Source organism: Diceros bicornis, chromosome 15 (assembly GCF_020826845.1).
Source record: "Diceros bicornis minor isolate mBicDic1 chromosome 15, mDicBic1.mat.cur, whole genome shotgun sequence".
In the NCBI taxonomy this organism is placed as follows: Eukaryota; Metazoa; Chordata; class Mammalia; order Perissodactyla; family Rhinocerotidae; genus Diceros; species Diceros bicornis.
The window spans coordinates 16,263,336-16,279,549 of NC_080754.1; the positions used below are offsets into that span (position 1 = coordinate 16,263,336).

The 16,214-nt window shown below is 46.6% G+C and overlaps 2 protein-coding genes across 6 annotated transcripts in view; one reads left to right on the forward strand and one right to left on the reverse strand.

The window, feature by feature from the left end:
- The first annotated feature begins 538 nt into the window (after nucleotides 1-538).
- On the forward strand, nucleotides 539-12,905 carry ZDHHC23 (zinc finger DHHC-type palmitoyltransferase 23). 5 transcript variants are annotated; one of them, XM_058555823.1, is made up of 5 exons: nucleotides 539-689; nucleotides 1,218-1,488; nucleotides 3,706-4,416; nucleotides 6,241-6,408; nucleotides 7,734-8,280. In XM_058555823.1, the coding sequence occupies exons 2-5, from the start codon at nucleotides 1,346-1,348 to the stop codon at nucleotides 7,828-7,830; spliced, it is 1,119 nt and encodes a 372-aa protein (XP_058411806.1). In that variant the 5' UTR covers nucleotides 539-689; nucleotides 1,218-1,345; the 3' UTR covers nucleotides 7,831-8,280. The 5 variants fall into 5 exon arrangements, with proteins under 5 accessions (XP_058411806.1, XP_058411805.1, XP_058411801.1 ...); XM_058555822.1 differs by lacking the exon at nucleotides 7,734-8,280 and adding an exon at nucleotides 8,287-12,905 and having other exon boundaries at nucleotides 540-689; nucleotides 6,250-6,408; XM_058555818.1 differs by lacking the exon at nucleotides 7,734-8,280 and adding an exon at nucleotides 8,287-12,905 and having other exon boundaries at nucleotides 541-689.
- A 698-nt stretch (nucleotides 12,906-13,603) lies between these two features.
- CCDC191 (coiled-coil domain containing 191) overlaps nucleotides 13,604-16,214 on the reverse strand; it is a 71,085-nt gene continuing 68,474 nt past the window's right edge. Inside the window, exon 17 of the mRNA XM_058555828.1 lies at nucleotides 13,604-15,180. Coding sequence (XP_058411811.1) covers nucleotides 15,036-15,180 — 145 coding nt within the window. The 3' untranslated portion in view covers nucleotides 13,604-15,035. The remainder of the gene's footprint in view (nucleotides 15,181-16,214) is intronic.

Sequence of the window (16,214 nt, forward strand, 5' to 3'; positions counted from 1 at the left end):
CCAGAAATCATGAAAATGAACAAGCTGGATAACTTGACAGACAGGGCAGGAATGGGCCTTTAAGGGAAGGTTAGCAAATTTGGGGGCGGTACCTGGGGAACATTTTGCGGTGGAGATCTCCCCACGCCCGTTGCGGCGTCGGAATGAAGGCTGCCCGGCCCACGGGGCTCACGTACTTTGGAAATCCTGCGGGCGCCCGGGGTTCCCGCACTTCCGTCTCGGCCCCTCCCCCGGCCCGAGGGCTTTGGAGCTGCCCCGCCCACGCGCCGCCCGCAGGCACCGGCGGGGCGGGACGGGGGTGCGGGCCGGCCCTGCGCCCCGCCGCCGGGACCCGCGCCCGGGAGCGCGTCCTCGGCCCTCGTGTCCTCGGGCGCCGGGGCCGCGGGCGGGGGAGGGGCTGGGCGGGCGGGGATCCCCGGCGCCGGGGGCGGGGCACCCGGAAGCGCGCGCGGACTTGGGGCGCCGAGCCCGGAGGGGACGGCGCGGGGGGGCGGGCGCACCGGCCCGGCCGCCGCGGGCTGTGGTCACAGGTGGGCGGGCGGAGCCGGGGGTCCGAGACTCCAGCCGTCTCGCCGGGAGCCCCGCGGAGCCGAGATCGGGAGACGCGTGCGCGCCTCTGGAGAAGCCGAGCCTTGTCCCCTCCGCTCCTGCCTCTCCGGCTGCGGCCGCACCTCGGCCCCGGAGCGCAGGTAACTTCCCTCGCAAGGTCATTCTTCGGGCGGGGCGGCGCTCGGGCCCGCCCACGGCCTCACGATCGGCTGGGCGGAGAGGCGCGCCCTGCGCGGGGCCGGGGGAGCCGAGCTGGACGGCGACCCCGAGCGCTGCCCGGGCGCCGGCTGGCTTCCTGGAGCCGGGGCTCCGGCCCCTGCTGCCGGGCGTGTCCGCCGGCGCAGCGGGCACACGCTTTGCTCTGCCGGCAGCCCCGAGGGTGAGTTTCCCCCGCGCCCAGGCTTCGGGCGGGGACCGCCCGGCCTCCCCAGCCCGCGCCCGCAGGTGAGCGCCGCCGCCCGCGCCCCGGCTGTCCCGGGCGGCGTGGTCGGCTGTCGCCGTGGGAACGGCGGGTGCCCAGACGGCGCCTGCCCTGGATGGGAAGGGGCGGTGAAGGCGGCTCGGAGCCTCGAGAGCCCCGCAGCTCCCTGTCTGGCCAAGCCGAGCCACAAAAGCCTGGATAAAACGGGACCCCCTCCCCCTCTTTCTTCTCCTCTTTGATTTCTCAGGCGTCGGCGGTTAATCAGAGAGGCGTGGATGTGTTTACAAGATGTGACTTGTGTTCTTTCCACCGTTACCTTCTGAGGGCTCTTACGCCTCATGGTGACAGGTGGATATCGTGACACAGAAGAGCAGTATGAAGCCAGTGAAGAAAAACAAAGCGGAAGACCCTGAATTGGAGCCCCTGTGCTGCTGCGAGTACATAGATCAGAATGGGCAGAAGAACCACGTGGCCGCTTGTTTGTGTGATTGCCAAGATCTGGACGAAGGCTGTGATAGGTAAGAGCTGGGTGTTTCTTGGCCGACCCCTCTGGCCCTTTTGAGAACTGCTGTGTCCACGTTCAGCTTAGCCATCCAGAACGCTGGACTTGGCTCTTGATTCTGTTTCCAAGGGTCTAAAACTGAGAGTTGTCTTGTGTCAAGTGTGAGGATTTTATAAAGATGAATTACTCAGGAGTGCACAACTGTCCAGCTCAGTTTACTAGGACGTTATTATTTTTCATTTAAAGGGAGAAGATGATGGAGAGAACAGGCAGATAAAGGGAGAGTAGGCAAGGTAAATGTATAAAAAATAAAATGCAGGCCAGCAGAATCTGTAAGTTTAAAATAAATGCGTTAGTACTAGAAAGTTCCTACATTCCCAGTGGCCTCAGCCTTTAGAGACTGACCTCTTGAGACTGGACTGCACCTGGCCACAAAGGGCCTAGAGGGATGAAAGATCGTTTTCCTGTTGTTGGAATTGGTCTCACCCCTGGTTTCTGGGGAGGAGATCCAGGCTTCTAGAAGGCACCTCCCTCCCCTGGACTGGCTGTTCTCAGCATGAGCAGCAACACTGTCTTGATTGATGCTATTGTATTTGGCTTTTATTTTCACCATGATCCCAAGAGATGGAAATTACTATCCAAAAAGATAATTTTGTACCAACTGGTACTAACCTGGTTTTTATCCATTTTCTAAATAATTATATATTTAAAAATTATTGTCACATGAAAAGCATAATCCTGGAAGAATAAGGATGTTGGAAACTTGCTTTTCTCAATACCAAAAACTTCTAGTTAAAAAAGTCGTTGCAATGGCAAATTGCAAACTTAGTGCTTGGTGTGTTAATCTAGCCATGAAGAGCATTCTTGGGAACCACTGTAGTCTAGTACCAACCTTGATTCCTGAAGACCCCATAACCCCTTGTAATTCTTCCTTGACAGTGTCTATAGTCTTTTGTACAGGTGTCTTTAAATATAGGTTCTTTAGACTTAGTCTAAAACCCATACTGAGAAAATGGAGCCCTTTGTGCTAATGAATGGAGAAATGATGGTGTTTCCATAACCTCTGTCACTCAAGACCGAAGGTCGTCTTTAACCTTCTAATGCATCCTCCCTCCCAGCCCTTGAGACCTGGGCTGTCCCTGTCTCTGCTCTCTCCATACCCTTCTCTGGAGATAGACTCCCAGCATTGCCACTGTCTGGCTGGTCTGTATGACTTCCATATGGTTATCTCCCACTCACTTCCAAGTTCTAGCCCAACTATTTTATTTTTCTTTTGCTGAGGAAGAGTCGCCCTGAGCTAACATCTGTTGCCAATCTTCCTCTTTTTGTATGTGAGCCGCCCCCACAGCATGGCCGCTAACAGACGAGTGATGTAGGTCCGAACTGGGGAACTGAACCTGGGCCGCTGAACTTAACCAGAAGGCCATTGGTGCTGGCCCTAGCCCTACTTTTTTAAATTGTCTAAAATCAATGTTATCAATGTTATCATTCTTTAAACTGTTCCTTTCCTTACTAGCATAATTGTGCAAAAAAGAGAGCAATACCACGTGTTCACCAAGCTCAGCCATTTGATTCATGCTGGTTTGATCTCCACTCTTCCTTGCGCAGACCCCTGCCCCTGCCGACCTGGTTTACTCCCTGGGCGCAGGACAGCTTTTGTGCTGCACACCTGTGTCTCCACTGGAACACCTGCCTCCCTTTCTCTCCAGCCATACAAGTACTAGCCAGCCATCGAGGTCGAGCGCAGATCCCACCTTTCCCACAATGACCCCTCTAATGACTTCCCCCGGAAGTGTTCACTCTCCTCTGAGCACGCCTCCTGGTCTTTGACCATAATAGTTCATTGGGTGGTTTTGCTGCTTTGTCACACCTAGTATTTCTTGAATTCCCATGTTGTGTTGTCTTCACGACTAGATTATGGATTTTTTTGAGAATCTTATGTCTGTACACCTACTCAAGTCTAAACAGTACTTGTGTGGAATATGTATGTATTCCTGTGTGTTTGTTTTGTGGAGGAATAGTTTTAACTGTTCAATTTCTAAACATTATCTTCTCATTTGTATTAAAAAATGATATATGAACCTGAAAAACTTGTGTTTAGCAGTGAGAAAGTAGAATGCTTGGCCCTTGGCCTCTTCTGTCATTTATCCTGCTGTTTGGCCTACAGTGTTCAGTGGTTTTGAATTCCACAAACCCACATGAAGTGTCTTCTCTTTGTGCTCTTTTTGGATAGATGGATTACGTGTAAATCTGTGCAGCCAGAGACTTGTGAAAGAATCATGGCTACCATCTCTGATCGCCTCCGAGTTCCTTGGCTTAGGGGAGCAAAAAAAGTCAACGTTAGCATCATCCCCCCGCTCATCCTCCTGCCCGTCCTTCTCCGTGTGGCTTCCTGGCACTTCCTCCTGGGGGTGGTGGTGTTGACTTCCCTCCCTGTGCTGGCTCTGTGGTACTACTACCTCACTCACAGAAGGAAAGAACAGACTCTGTTTTTCCTGAGCCTCGGACTGTTCTCTCTGGGCTACATGTACTATGTGTTCCTGCAAGAAGTGGTCCCCAAAGGGCGTGTGAGGCCCACTCAGCTGGGTCTTCTTACCTGCGGGTTATTGCTGATACTCTTAGCCTTGTACAGAGCCAAGAAGAATCCAGGCTACCTCAGAAGTCCAGCAAGCAATGACAGATCTCTAAGCAGCAGCCAGATGGAGTGCCTGAACACACAAGGGCAGGAGAAGACCAAAGGGTCCCCTGGGCCAGAGTCGTCGGGCGGTCTCAACAACCGCACGCCCAAGGATGACCTTAAGGGCTCTTCCCGGATGTTGGCAGGAAGCCCCACCAAGGTGAAGGAGGACTGGTGTGCCAAGTGCCAGCTGGTGCGGCCAGCCCGGGCGTGGCATTGCCGGATCTGTGGCATCTGTGTGAGGAGAATGGATCATCATTGCGTCTGGTATGTTGGAGAAATTTTGAGGCTCGCAAAGTATAAATTCACGTGAGACTCTAGCTGTGTTTGATCCTGGTGCCATCCTGAAATTTCTCTCCTTCCCAGCTTTACACCTTGTAGATATTTGTGGGCTGCTGTGATGTTCCCACTTAGTCATCAGGTTTTCGGGTTTCACAAATTTAGTTCTTCAGTCATTTCCTGAAGGGGTTTTTTTTTTTTTTTTCTTTTGGCTGTTTTGCTTTTCTCTTTTGAGCTGCTCCTCATTTATCTTTCTAAAAGAGAAGTATCTACAGTTGAATGATTTTTATTTTTAATTGATCAGAATCGGTATAGGTGTATTTCCCTGTGCTGTTCCTTTTGAACACAGAGCTCAAGAAAGTGTCCCTGTATTTTTAGGTGACTCTTTTGTCCTCTCACCATATGTCCTTGATCATTTTGATGCTACCAGTGGTTTCTAGTCTACATTACTGAATTAAGGGCCTACCAGATAACTCCCTATTTGGTTATTTGCAGAGAGATGGGCTTTTTTGGTAGCCCCCAGCTGGCCAGTGACAAATGAGGACACGTAAGGCCCATGAGATATGAAGTGCAACTTTTAAAAATAATGTTGCTAATTTACTGAGTAAATCTATAAACTAAGGGAGGTGTAGTTAATTTGGATATGAATGCTGTAAGTCGTATGTTTGCAACTGTATTGCTCTGAAGGCAGTCGGGTCAATGAATTATGCTTTTTATGGCGAGGATTCTGGTCCTGGAGCGTACCCTCTCCTCAGAAGGGGACGTGGGAGAGGGTGAGGGTGCAGAAAGGCCAGGAGGGCATCGGAGTGGGCCTCAAGTGCAGGGCTCAAGTATAGGGACAGCTTTTTTCTGGGGTAAACAGGTATTTTCCTTTTTAGATTTCCCACTTCTGTGTCTTCGTCATTTATTCACGCGTGCGAGCGTGTGTGGGTGCGCGTGCATGTGTGGTGGCCCATTTACAAGTGCGGGTTTGCAGAGGCCCTGACAGCCCCGTCTAAAAGATCGCTGCCCGCTGGGGCCTCCCTGTGTGCAGTGGGCAGAAGGGCCACCTGTACATCCTGCCCTACAAATGGCCGTGACACAGACCTCTTTTTACCTGATAGGTAGTCAGCATATTATCGGGTTCCACATACACACCGTGTTTCTAATCTCTTTGGGTCTTTTTATTAATACATATATTTAACATAGATTTTCCCATACTGTAATACTTCTGATTTAGCTTTTTTTAATTAAGGTCATATTGGCTTATCACATTGTGTAAATTTCAGGTGTACATTGTTATATTTCAGTTTCTGTGTAGACTGCACTGTGCTCACCACCAATAGTCTAGTTTTTATCCGTCACCATACATATGTGCCCCTTTATCCCTTTCGCCCTCCCCCGATCCCCTTCTCCTCTGATAACCACTAATCTGTTCTCCTTATCTATGTGTTTATCTTCCACATCGTTTTTAAGTTTTCATAACTCTGACATCACTCTTTCCTTATTGCGGTGATTACAGTGTTAACGCTCTTCATAGTTGGGTAATAGACTTCACTTACCTCTATTTAGAAAGATTTCTTAGCCAGGTTCTGCTTTTTACTTAATCTAGTCCTTAAACTAATGATCTGATTTCACTTTGGAAAGAGCAGAGAATACAAGACTATATCTCCCAGCGGACAAGTTTTTAATTCCCTAAAATTGAAAAATAAGAGAACTTTGTAATAAGTGAAATTCACACTCCCTGTTTTAAAAGCTTTCTGTATTATGTGAGTTACAGAGAGACCTTTTTAAAACGTGTTTGCTTTTTTCTTCCCCCCGTGCTGTTTTGAGGATAAATAGCTGTGTCGGCGAATCAAATCATCAAGCATTTATACTTGCTCTTTTGGTCTTCTTGCTCACCTCGGTGTACGGGATAACGCTGACACTGGACACCATTTGTAGAGACAGAAGTGTCTTCACAGCTCTCTTCTATTGTCCTGGAGTTTATGCAAATCACAGGTGAGATGTGGGTACCACAGCGCCGGGGCCCGCAGAAGAGGGAATGGATGTTGCCGTTAATGTAAGGGGCTATGATTTGCTGCTAGGGTAGGAGTTCTCAACCAAAACACGGGACAGGCTATGGGGCTGCCAACAAAAATTGTGCGGTGGATAGGTGTACTTTTCTAGGGTGATGTCCAAAGGATCGTTGACCCTTAAAAAGTGAAGAACTAGTACTCTGCAAGTAGGACCAGGCTTAGTGAGGGACTTCCAAGGTCAGATGACTGTCCCATGCCCTAGGTAGCAACAGTGAAACTAAAACAGTCAACTAGCCGTCCCTGGGTGTGGATGTGGTGGAACTCCTCACTTTATAGCTGCTTTCTGGTGCTTTTTAGCCCAATCTTAATTGACTGTTTCTGACTGTTGTGAAGTGCTCACAATCTCTATAACCTCTCTTTTCTTTTCAACCTCCATGGATTTTTCCTGTTCTACTTCTTTTTAATCACGACTCGTGATTACTATGGTATCTGGGTCAGAATTTCCTTCAGCCTCGTTAGGTCGGGGCACATCTATATCGTGAAGCTCTCCAGGTTTTGGGAGAAGCTGGAATTTTCCAGCTTTGGCCCCGGCCACCACCCCAGCCCCCCGAATGCCACGGGCGCCCCTGCCTGTTCCTTGATCCTTCTCCTCTATGGTTTTCCTGTGATGTGGGTGCTCTGTGGTCCCCAGTCTGAGCTGGGGCAGCTCTGCCCCTGTGATCCTTTTCTTCTCACTCTTCGTTTTCAGAGCAATCCCTGCTTTATCTACATAGTACCCTGTGCAGGTGATCTGTGAGTCTGTGGGCGGTTCTCCCCACTGCCGTTATAGATCTAGACATTGATAGGCATTATGAGAATAGCTTGGTCCTCCTCCTCGGGATAAATTCATTTTCTCTCTGTATTGAGAGTCTTAGTAGTTGTGAGATTCTTCAGTAACACCGTGGGTGATAAATGTCTTAGAGCATGTCTGTACGTGACTAAGCAGGAGTGTTGTGAACTTTCTGTGGGCCTCATAAACGACATGAGGAACACAGTCCTGCCGTTGCTTCTCACCGCGCTGCCCAGTACAGGCGATTCACGCCTCCTCGCTGGGCCTTGACTTTCCTCATCTTTATGGTGACTTAATCATCTCTGAGGTCCCTTTCAACTTAACAAATGAAGATTCTGAATGAATTTATTTCCAGCTAACTCATTTTCAAATGTTTGAATGAAAATAACCAATTGGCAGACATTAATCACAGCCTCTCCTCACAGTCTTATTAATAAGCTGAAAGCTTTGTTGTTCTGTGTGATTCTGTTTGGCTTTAGGAAGCTGAATTTGAAATGTGATGGTGCTCCTACATATCTTATATGTAAAGGGCTTCCAGTATTGGGGGTTGTCTTGTGTTCGTCGGCACTGGACTGAAGAGAACGGAGATGAATAATTGTAGCGCGGTTCCTGGGTTCCCACCCACAGCTGCCTTGAAGACGTTTATAGAAATCTCATGGCACCTGCATTCCTCCTATGAAGAACGGTTTAGGAATTATTCATTCATTCAACAAACAGATTTTGAATGCTATTGTGTCAGGTACTCTGTTGGTTCTGTGGGGGATGCAAAATGCCAAAAACAGTCATTGCTGTCCTAGTATAACATACTAGAAAAAGAGGTACCGATAATTATAAAATGAAACAGAACATATTAAGAGTCAGAAGTTAAGCAGGTTATTGGCATTCCGAGGATAGAAAAGTATCTCCCAGTTGGGATGGGGAAGGTGCCAAAGTCCTTAGTAATAAGTACCACATGCGTAAAATGTAGAATGGTGACAGCCTTCTGAATGTGAAAAAATCAGCAGCCCTGACCGGCCGTTTCTCCCCTCCCAGCTCGGCTCTGTCCTTCACCTGCGTGTGGTACTCTGTGATCATCACCGCGGGCATGGCCTACATCTTCCTGATCCAGCTGATAAACATCAGTTACAATGTGACCGAGAGGGAAGTCCAGCAGGCCCTTCGCCAGAAGACGGGGCGCCGGCTCCTCTGTGGGCTCATCGTGGACACAGGCCAGTACAATAGGGGCTTCCTGCGGAACTGGCTCCAGTTCTCCACCCTGGGCACTCACCCGTTCCATCACCCTGCTGAGGACATTGTCTGAAGTGCCTTCTGCGCGGCCCTGAGGGGTAGCCCTCCCTCTGCTCCCTCCCGCTGTACACTTCGGTGTCCACGCAGGATGTCGTTTGTATCCCGTTTCTTAAAGGCATTATAGGGCCATGCTCAGGGTTGGAGACTGGACTGGGGAGAAGTTAATATTTCTGATTTCACAACTTAAGAGATTTTTATATCGAAGCAGTACAAGGAGAGCCATTCTTTTCCAGTCACCTTGTTAACTCAGTCACCTGAAGCTGGAAAGGATGTGGATTGCTAATGCACACATTGATAGAAGCAGCTCTGTCCCTTAGTATGGGAGGAAGGGTTTGGATTAGGATGGGTTCTAGTCTGTCTTTCAATTCCTGATAGCCATGTGACCCTAAGTCGTGTCACTTCCCCGAGTCTCAGGTTCACCTGGAAAGTGGGGTACTGATGCCTGCCCTGGCTGCCTCACAGAGCGGCTGTGAGGATCACGTGAGGGGTGAGGGCTATGGAAAGCACTGACGAACAACTAAAGCACCTGAGAGGTATGAAGTAGTATTAGGAAAATCCTAAGACTGAGAAAAATGTTTGTGAGTCAGAACATTGAAGCCAATATTATCAGAGTAATCCGTTCTCAGCATTTCAGAGTGAAAAACAGATCCCCAAATAACATGTTGTACAGTTAGGGGAATTTCACTCTCTGAAGTATTAGACATTAACTACTCAAACAGAGTAGAAGATGACCAGATGGATTTCCGCTATCATCTAACCTTGAAAGGACAGTTGATGACAATTATAAAGATATTTATTGCTAGTATAATGTACAGTGGTCATGAATTTAGGTGATGAGTTCTTTAACTTACTTCTTACATATTTATTCTGTTTGGATTTCTGTAAACTCTAGTAGGCATTACAGTTTCCCCTCTTCCTATGACTCACGTGGTAAGGTGCTAGCACACTGGTGACTGGCTGGAAGAGGAGAAGAGACACTCTGTGGAGTTTGACTCTCTTTCCTGGGTAGGGTGGCTGCTAAATATCAAGGGCTTGATTTTTTTGTTTGTGTAAGTAATTCAAATGCTGTCAGGGTACTAAGTTGCAAACACCAGTCTTCTGGCATTCACGTTATTCTGGCATGAACTCTTTGAGGAGATGATTGACATCTTCCCACTTACCTTGCACATTACTTCCATTCACCTTCCCCTGGATAAAAGTATCTCCCTAGGAGAGAAAAAGCAGGGTACTGTGGTTTCCACTCATTAATGGATTACTGTTCTTCCCTAGCTCTTCCTAAAATATCAAATGGTTTCTTTAATCATATCTCAAAACTGAAAATGTATAAAGGATTAAATATTTATGTAGAAGGGTCTATTCTGCCATAGAATTAAGATGAGGCAATTTCAGATGGGGAAAATACCCTCTTGAAATATTTGGTTTTGTACATGTAGTTTTTTTTTGCAATCCCAAAGATAATTCACGAGTTCCTTAAATTTGCCTTGGCTTATAGCTTAATATAGGGAAAATATTGCCAGCTTTTTGGGACTTTCTCTGCATGCTGCTGTAGCAAGAATGTTGAGAGGAAATATTGCTACTTCCTGCAACTCTACCCTCTGCAGCTGGCACCGTCCCTAGTCCTGCTATTAATCGAGGCTATCCTTGAGACGGGCACCACCTTTTTATACAGGCTTGTCGTTGGTCTCCCCAGAGATGGATTGTTGAATGAGCGATAGGCTCTTCCACTGGGCTGAGCCAAAGAGCCAGTGTGGGGATGTGAGCAGAGGCTGTGGTTTCTACAGGGAAGCCCTTGCCCTAGGCCAGAGTCGAGCAGTCATTTGGAATTAACATTGGATCTGATATAACTAACTCCTTTCTGTATAGGTTTCAGATAAGAGAGAGAGTAATAATGCCAGGGACAGCACATGTAGCCAGAAATCCCTAGCTGTAGTCTCTTGAATGCTGGATGTACAGCCAACTCTTTCTAGCAATTGATAATAAAATTCATAGAAACATTAGTACAGTCAGTAATTTTAGCCTCTTGCCAAATCTTTACAATCAAAATGTGATGTGATGAAGATGAATGGTACCCAGAAGACCAGAGTCATCTGGGAGCATTAGGAATGATCACCATCTTTATAACAACACACCCCTAATAGGCTTACCTCGATGTGGCAACTCCGTTTCCCTCACTTGGATAAGGACTCTTGATATATTATTCCGGCTTACTGGAATTGAGGGGCTTGTTTTAAGTTCCTTGAGAACTTCATGATTGGCAGTTTACAGAAGAAAGCTCAAACCTTTGAAAAGCTCAGGGGTTTCGTGGGGGTAAATGCCTACTGACGTATTTGCACCAAAAGGAGCAGCAGACAAGGGGCTCTCTGTGAGCGGTGTGTCCATAGGCTCCGGGACGTCCTTGGCCTAGACTCCTAGACTCTTAAGCCTTTTTATGATCTGTAGCTGTTTGAAGGATTTTGTCCTTTTAAAAGCCAAGGCATCTGTGAACCAATGAGTCCCAGAGAAACGTTTGGTGGTGGCAGCCATGGGGAACTGCCCTGCAAACCTATAAACTGGCAGTCTCTTGGTCATAGGAGCAACCCCTCCCCCGCCCCCCCAACACTGTTCTAGACAAGTGGGTCGCCTTCTCTCCCCAGCATCCTCAGCCTCTGTTAAGAAACATACTGGATGTGGAACTTAGTAAATGACCTACTATATTCTGACCACTGACATTACTGTCATGCCAGTGTGTACTATTCCTGGGGAAGAGAAATGCTCCGTTTGACAGATTCAAGGGAGAAATAGTTAAGGATCAGGATTTCATGAAAGGAGAAAAACCCTTCAATATTTAAAATGTTTCTTATGATACCCCAAGAGGCCTTTGTGGTTATAGCTGGGTCCACCCGAAACGAACTGACTATTAAAGCGCCTCTTTGGGAGGTTTCCCTGATGCTGCTGGCGTCAAGCCTTAAATGTGCTTTAGGGACACTGCTCCTCTCTCACCTCGGCCGCCTGTGTGTCTGTTTAGGATACTGTCAATCTTGGCTCTCCAGGTAGTGTTTTCCTTTGGTGAATGAAGTAATTGTTGTCTTCCACTGTACCATCTGCCTCGCAGAAACACTGCTACAAACTTTCTCTTATGCAATAGTCCTTGGTACTTCTAATATTTTTAGCAAGAGAAAATTTTCTATACTAGAATCTTCCACTGCCAGAAAACACAATGCCAGTAAGGTTCTTCATGATACTGACCATCTGCTTAATAGACTATATTTCCTTTGGGTAGGACATTAGCTTTTTATTATAAACCTCAACTAATATAAGCCAAAATGTGACATCTGGAAGCACAGTTTTAACCAGGATGTTTAAAAATTGATATTTTGTGAGGGTAAGGGTCTCTTTAGGTAAGTAGGTTTATATGACTTGCCTTCATTTTAGCCATATTTTGGTACCCTGCATGTTAACAAGGAGAATTTCCTCAAACAAGCAGTGGGTGAGAGAGCTTTGCTTGAGGCACTTGTTTGGAATGCGGTTTTCCCCTCAGCAGCTTGACAGATGTGCCATTTTATATTCAACATGGCAAAGGTGACGCAGGGGGCGAAGGAGAGCTCTGCTTAACTGAACGCTGAACACAATCCAGTGTGTTCTTGTGGATGTTTGCTGTGATGGATACAGACCTTTTGCAAAATCAGCTCAACTGAATCCTGTGGCTGGTGGACAATGATCCCCACTTCAGCTGGCGCTAAGTGTTGCACCGGAACGTCGGCAGCAGGTCCAAGACTCAACAGTTAACGGAGACAGATTTGTTGGGGGTTGTGGCTGTTTCCGAGTTGGGCTTGTGACTTGTTACTGGTCTAGCCTTCCTGATTGTGCCTCTCACTTGTAGAAAATTCCTACTTTAAAGGCAATGCTTTAAAACCAGAGCTAGTCTGTTCTAGTTATTGATGCAGCTAAAATTCTCTGTCTTCAGATGGAGCCACTGAGAAGATGCCACGTTAGAACTTGCTCAGCTCGTGACCCTGTGGTCTGGGTGATCTGATGGTGTGAGTGTTAGGGCTTTTGAGCCTTTTCATTTGATTACATTTCTGGGTCTGGTGTTAGACTAATGGAAACCCAGGAATAGTTATTGAAGACTAAATTTAATCGAACAGGCCCAGCAACGTGAAAGGGGATTTCTGAAGCCAACTCTGGAGGCTGTGGGCTGAACATCTTGCACTCTTTTTATACTTGTATTCATATCCTCTTATCACCTCAGACTCAGACACGGGCCTTTTAAATGGAGGGTTTAAAAAATTACTGCCACTTATGTAAAATAATGTACTGTGACCAAGTTGTTTAAATGGAAAATAAAGTGCTTTCTTGAAGGAAAATAGTTGGTGTTTCTTGGTGTGTTTCCTGAACTCTTTTGCTTTAAGGAAATCCTGCATTTAGCTGGGCTGCCCCTTCTGCCACCTAGATGTCCCCCACTCTGCCCCATGACCTATGCTGTCCCTGGCCTGAAACCGCCCTTTTCCCGGTGGTTACTTTTCCAGTTTTGTAGGCCAAGGATGCTGCTTATTTGGGCATTCTGTTAGCAGTAACGTTTCAAATCATGCCTTTAAGATGGTCAAGCAATAAACATAGGTCATTTACTAACTTATTCTCCTATGTCTGTCTCTTTAGAAGGTTCTGTCAGTAGGTAAAACGTTCTTGCTGGCCCAATCAGAACATGGACTGCTAAAGACTCAGTTTCTAATTGATGCTGGAGGTGAAATAAAAATAAAAGGAAGCTTAAGAGAGAAATCTTAAACTTTATGGGCTTTATTTAGGCCCTTGGCCTGTTCACTTAAGGGATTTACCCTTCCTTATACAGGCTTGGCATTGAAATAAAATTGGTATTTGATTTCTGGGTGCTAATATCAGCAAATATTCTGTAACTGTATTACAGTTAAGTATAAATAGTGATTTAGATGGAAGAAGATTAAATATGAATTATTTTTAGTCCCATTTTCTTTAGTGGCTATTAGTCTTAAAAAGAGTTTTTTTTTTTTTAACTTTATTTATTTATTTATTTCTCCCCCAAACCCCCGGTAGATAGTTGTATGTCATAGCTGCACATCCTTCTAGCTAGCTGCTGTATGTGGGACGCGGCCTCAGCATGGCCGGAGAAGCGGTGCGTCAGTGCGCGCCCGGGATCCGAACCCAGGCCGCCAGCAGCAGAGCGCACGCACTTAACCACTAAGCCACAGGGCCGGCCCTTAAAAAGAGTTTTTAGGTGACAACTGTATAATTATATTAGAGGAAAAACGTGTGGGGACAGGAACACTGTAGAGGAATGAAGTTCCATTAGGGTGTTTGTTTTGTCATATCTGAATAAATCATCACACATCTTCCACAGAAGAAGGATGTAAGTCATTTTGCAGGTGGTGTAGCTGGATAGCCCTTCTGGGAAGTAAGAGACAATAACAGAATTTACTGAACAACAACACACAGAATTTTATTTCACCAACTCAAATTTTCAACTTCCCAAATAATAGTAGTTACCTCAGGGCTGCAACGGACTTTCTCATTTTGCAGGGTGCACTCGTCGGCTACTTGAATTTGTTGTAATAAACATGTATTTTGTAATGAAAATTTTTTTTTCTAGCAGCTAATTCTCTGAGACAATTCACAGAAGGGAGCATTTTGTCTGTCAGTCTTTAACACCTTAAAGATTGAAACATTCTTTGAATTCAAGATAAGTACCTCAATATGTAGATCACACTGAGCTGAGCACATGAAGACAGACAGATGGAGTGTATTGTTTAGAAGCTGCGACTGGGAGCATGGGCTGACATTTTAGCGAATTGCTGGACTGCCTTGGACAGTCATTAGCTTTTGGGACCCCTTCCTGCTTGTCAGGTGCACTGAGGAGGAGGGTCTCTGGTGCTGCAGTTTCTCTGAGACCAGGCCGTGCTGCATCCCTTTCAGCAGCTGTGCACTGTACCTTTTGATCCGTGGTTTTCCATCAGCAGTGGACACCAAGGTTGGGGTCTGGCAGAGGCTGAGGGACTAGAAGACTGACCACTTAGGACTCCTTTTGTAAGTACTCACTACTTTTCATTTCTATTTGATTAAAGTTACATTTGTCAGCAATGCACATTGAGCTCTGAGGACACATATTTTCCTTCACAGCCTCAGGCAAGCAAACACTTGTCCTTTTTAAAGTTTACGAGGCTAAAAATACATAGGATACACTGGAACAGTAGAGCTCTAGACTGTTCCTTTGGATGATCCCGCTGTGATAAATGCTCTAGTGAACTGAGCAGCAATCCAAGAGAAATCAAAAAAGGAAGTACAAATTCTCCAAATAATTCCTTTGATCCGAGAAGTATATGACAGAACATAAACCAGGGATATGCACGTCTAGGTGGGTGGAGATAACACACATATTATGGACCAATCGAGAGTCCCATCATACACACTGCACTGGTCCGTGCTCACTGCACACCCAGGACTCCTCTTACACAAGGGCCGAGTATATGACTGCTGGTACGACTGAGTCACGGTGGGGCGAGCAGCTGGAAGTCTGGAAGAATTTCAGCTACCTTCCTCCGGAGTTGCTCTCGCCTTTCTTCTTTGACTCTTTCCTCTTTCATAAATTTTACAAACTTCTTCCATGTCTGAAATGTGATCCGGAGAATCCTCCTTTATTAATAAAGAGGAAAAAAGTGAAATACTAAGGAAAAGTTGACTTTCCATCTGAAGTACATTAAAAACTTCATAAGAATAATCCTTACGTGAATAAAACGTTATAGTATGGAAATCACAATTGGGATTCAGACGGTGAGAAATGCTGAGAAGAAAATAAAGCAACAGAAGAGGACGGGAGTGACTAGTAGGCTATTTCCGTTTTCCCTCAGGGCGTCAGGGAAACCCTCTGTGAGGAGGGGACATCTGAGCAGCACCCAGTGGCCTCTGAGAAGCAGGCCACCAGACAGACTCCTCAGGTGATCTGATCGCAGCCTGTGCCTGTGCCCAGCACAGGACCGAGGGAGCCAGGGCTCCAGCAGCAAAGCCCTCCAGGCAAAGAAATGTGTTGTTAGGCAATTTCGTCGTTGTGCGAACATCATAACGTGTACTTACACAAAGCCAGATGGTATAACATACTCACACCCAGGCTATATGGTGCTAATCTTATGGGACCACTGTCATATATATGGTCTGTCGTTGACTGAAATGTTATTACGTGGCACATGACTGCAGTGTATTTTATAGTTTACAAATGAGATTGAATTAGAATAATGGAGAAGGCTGATAAAGCAAGAAGAGAATGGTTTGGAGTCAGAAAATCTGATTCAGAGTCTAGACTCCACCAAACATTTGTATACCTTGAGCAACTCACGCACCTGCTTGTAGCTTCAGTCTCCTTGCCTGAAAAGGGAAATCCTAACCTGTGCTCCCTCCCCTCTGGCTTACACTGCGCTCAGGTGAGACGGTGGTATGAAAGCCCTCTCTAACTGCCCTCTGCCACATCAGGCAGCTGCCCCAATCAATCTCTCAGTCTGTATATGGCAGCTGAGAAACAGAAAGAAAACCGAGGCAGACAGAAAGGATGTTTAATAATAATACATTTAGTAAACAAAAAATAGCTATTGTTTTGGGCCAAGCAGTGCATTAAGTGAGGTACTGTTACCTTGTTTAGTCTTCCCGACAAGCCCATATGACAGGTTCTGTGTTAT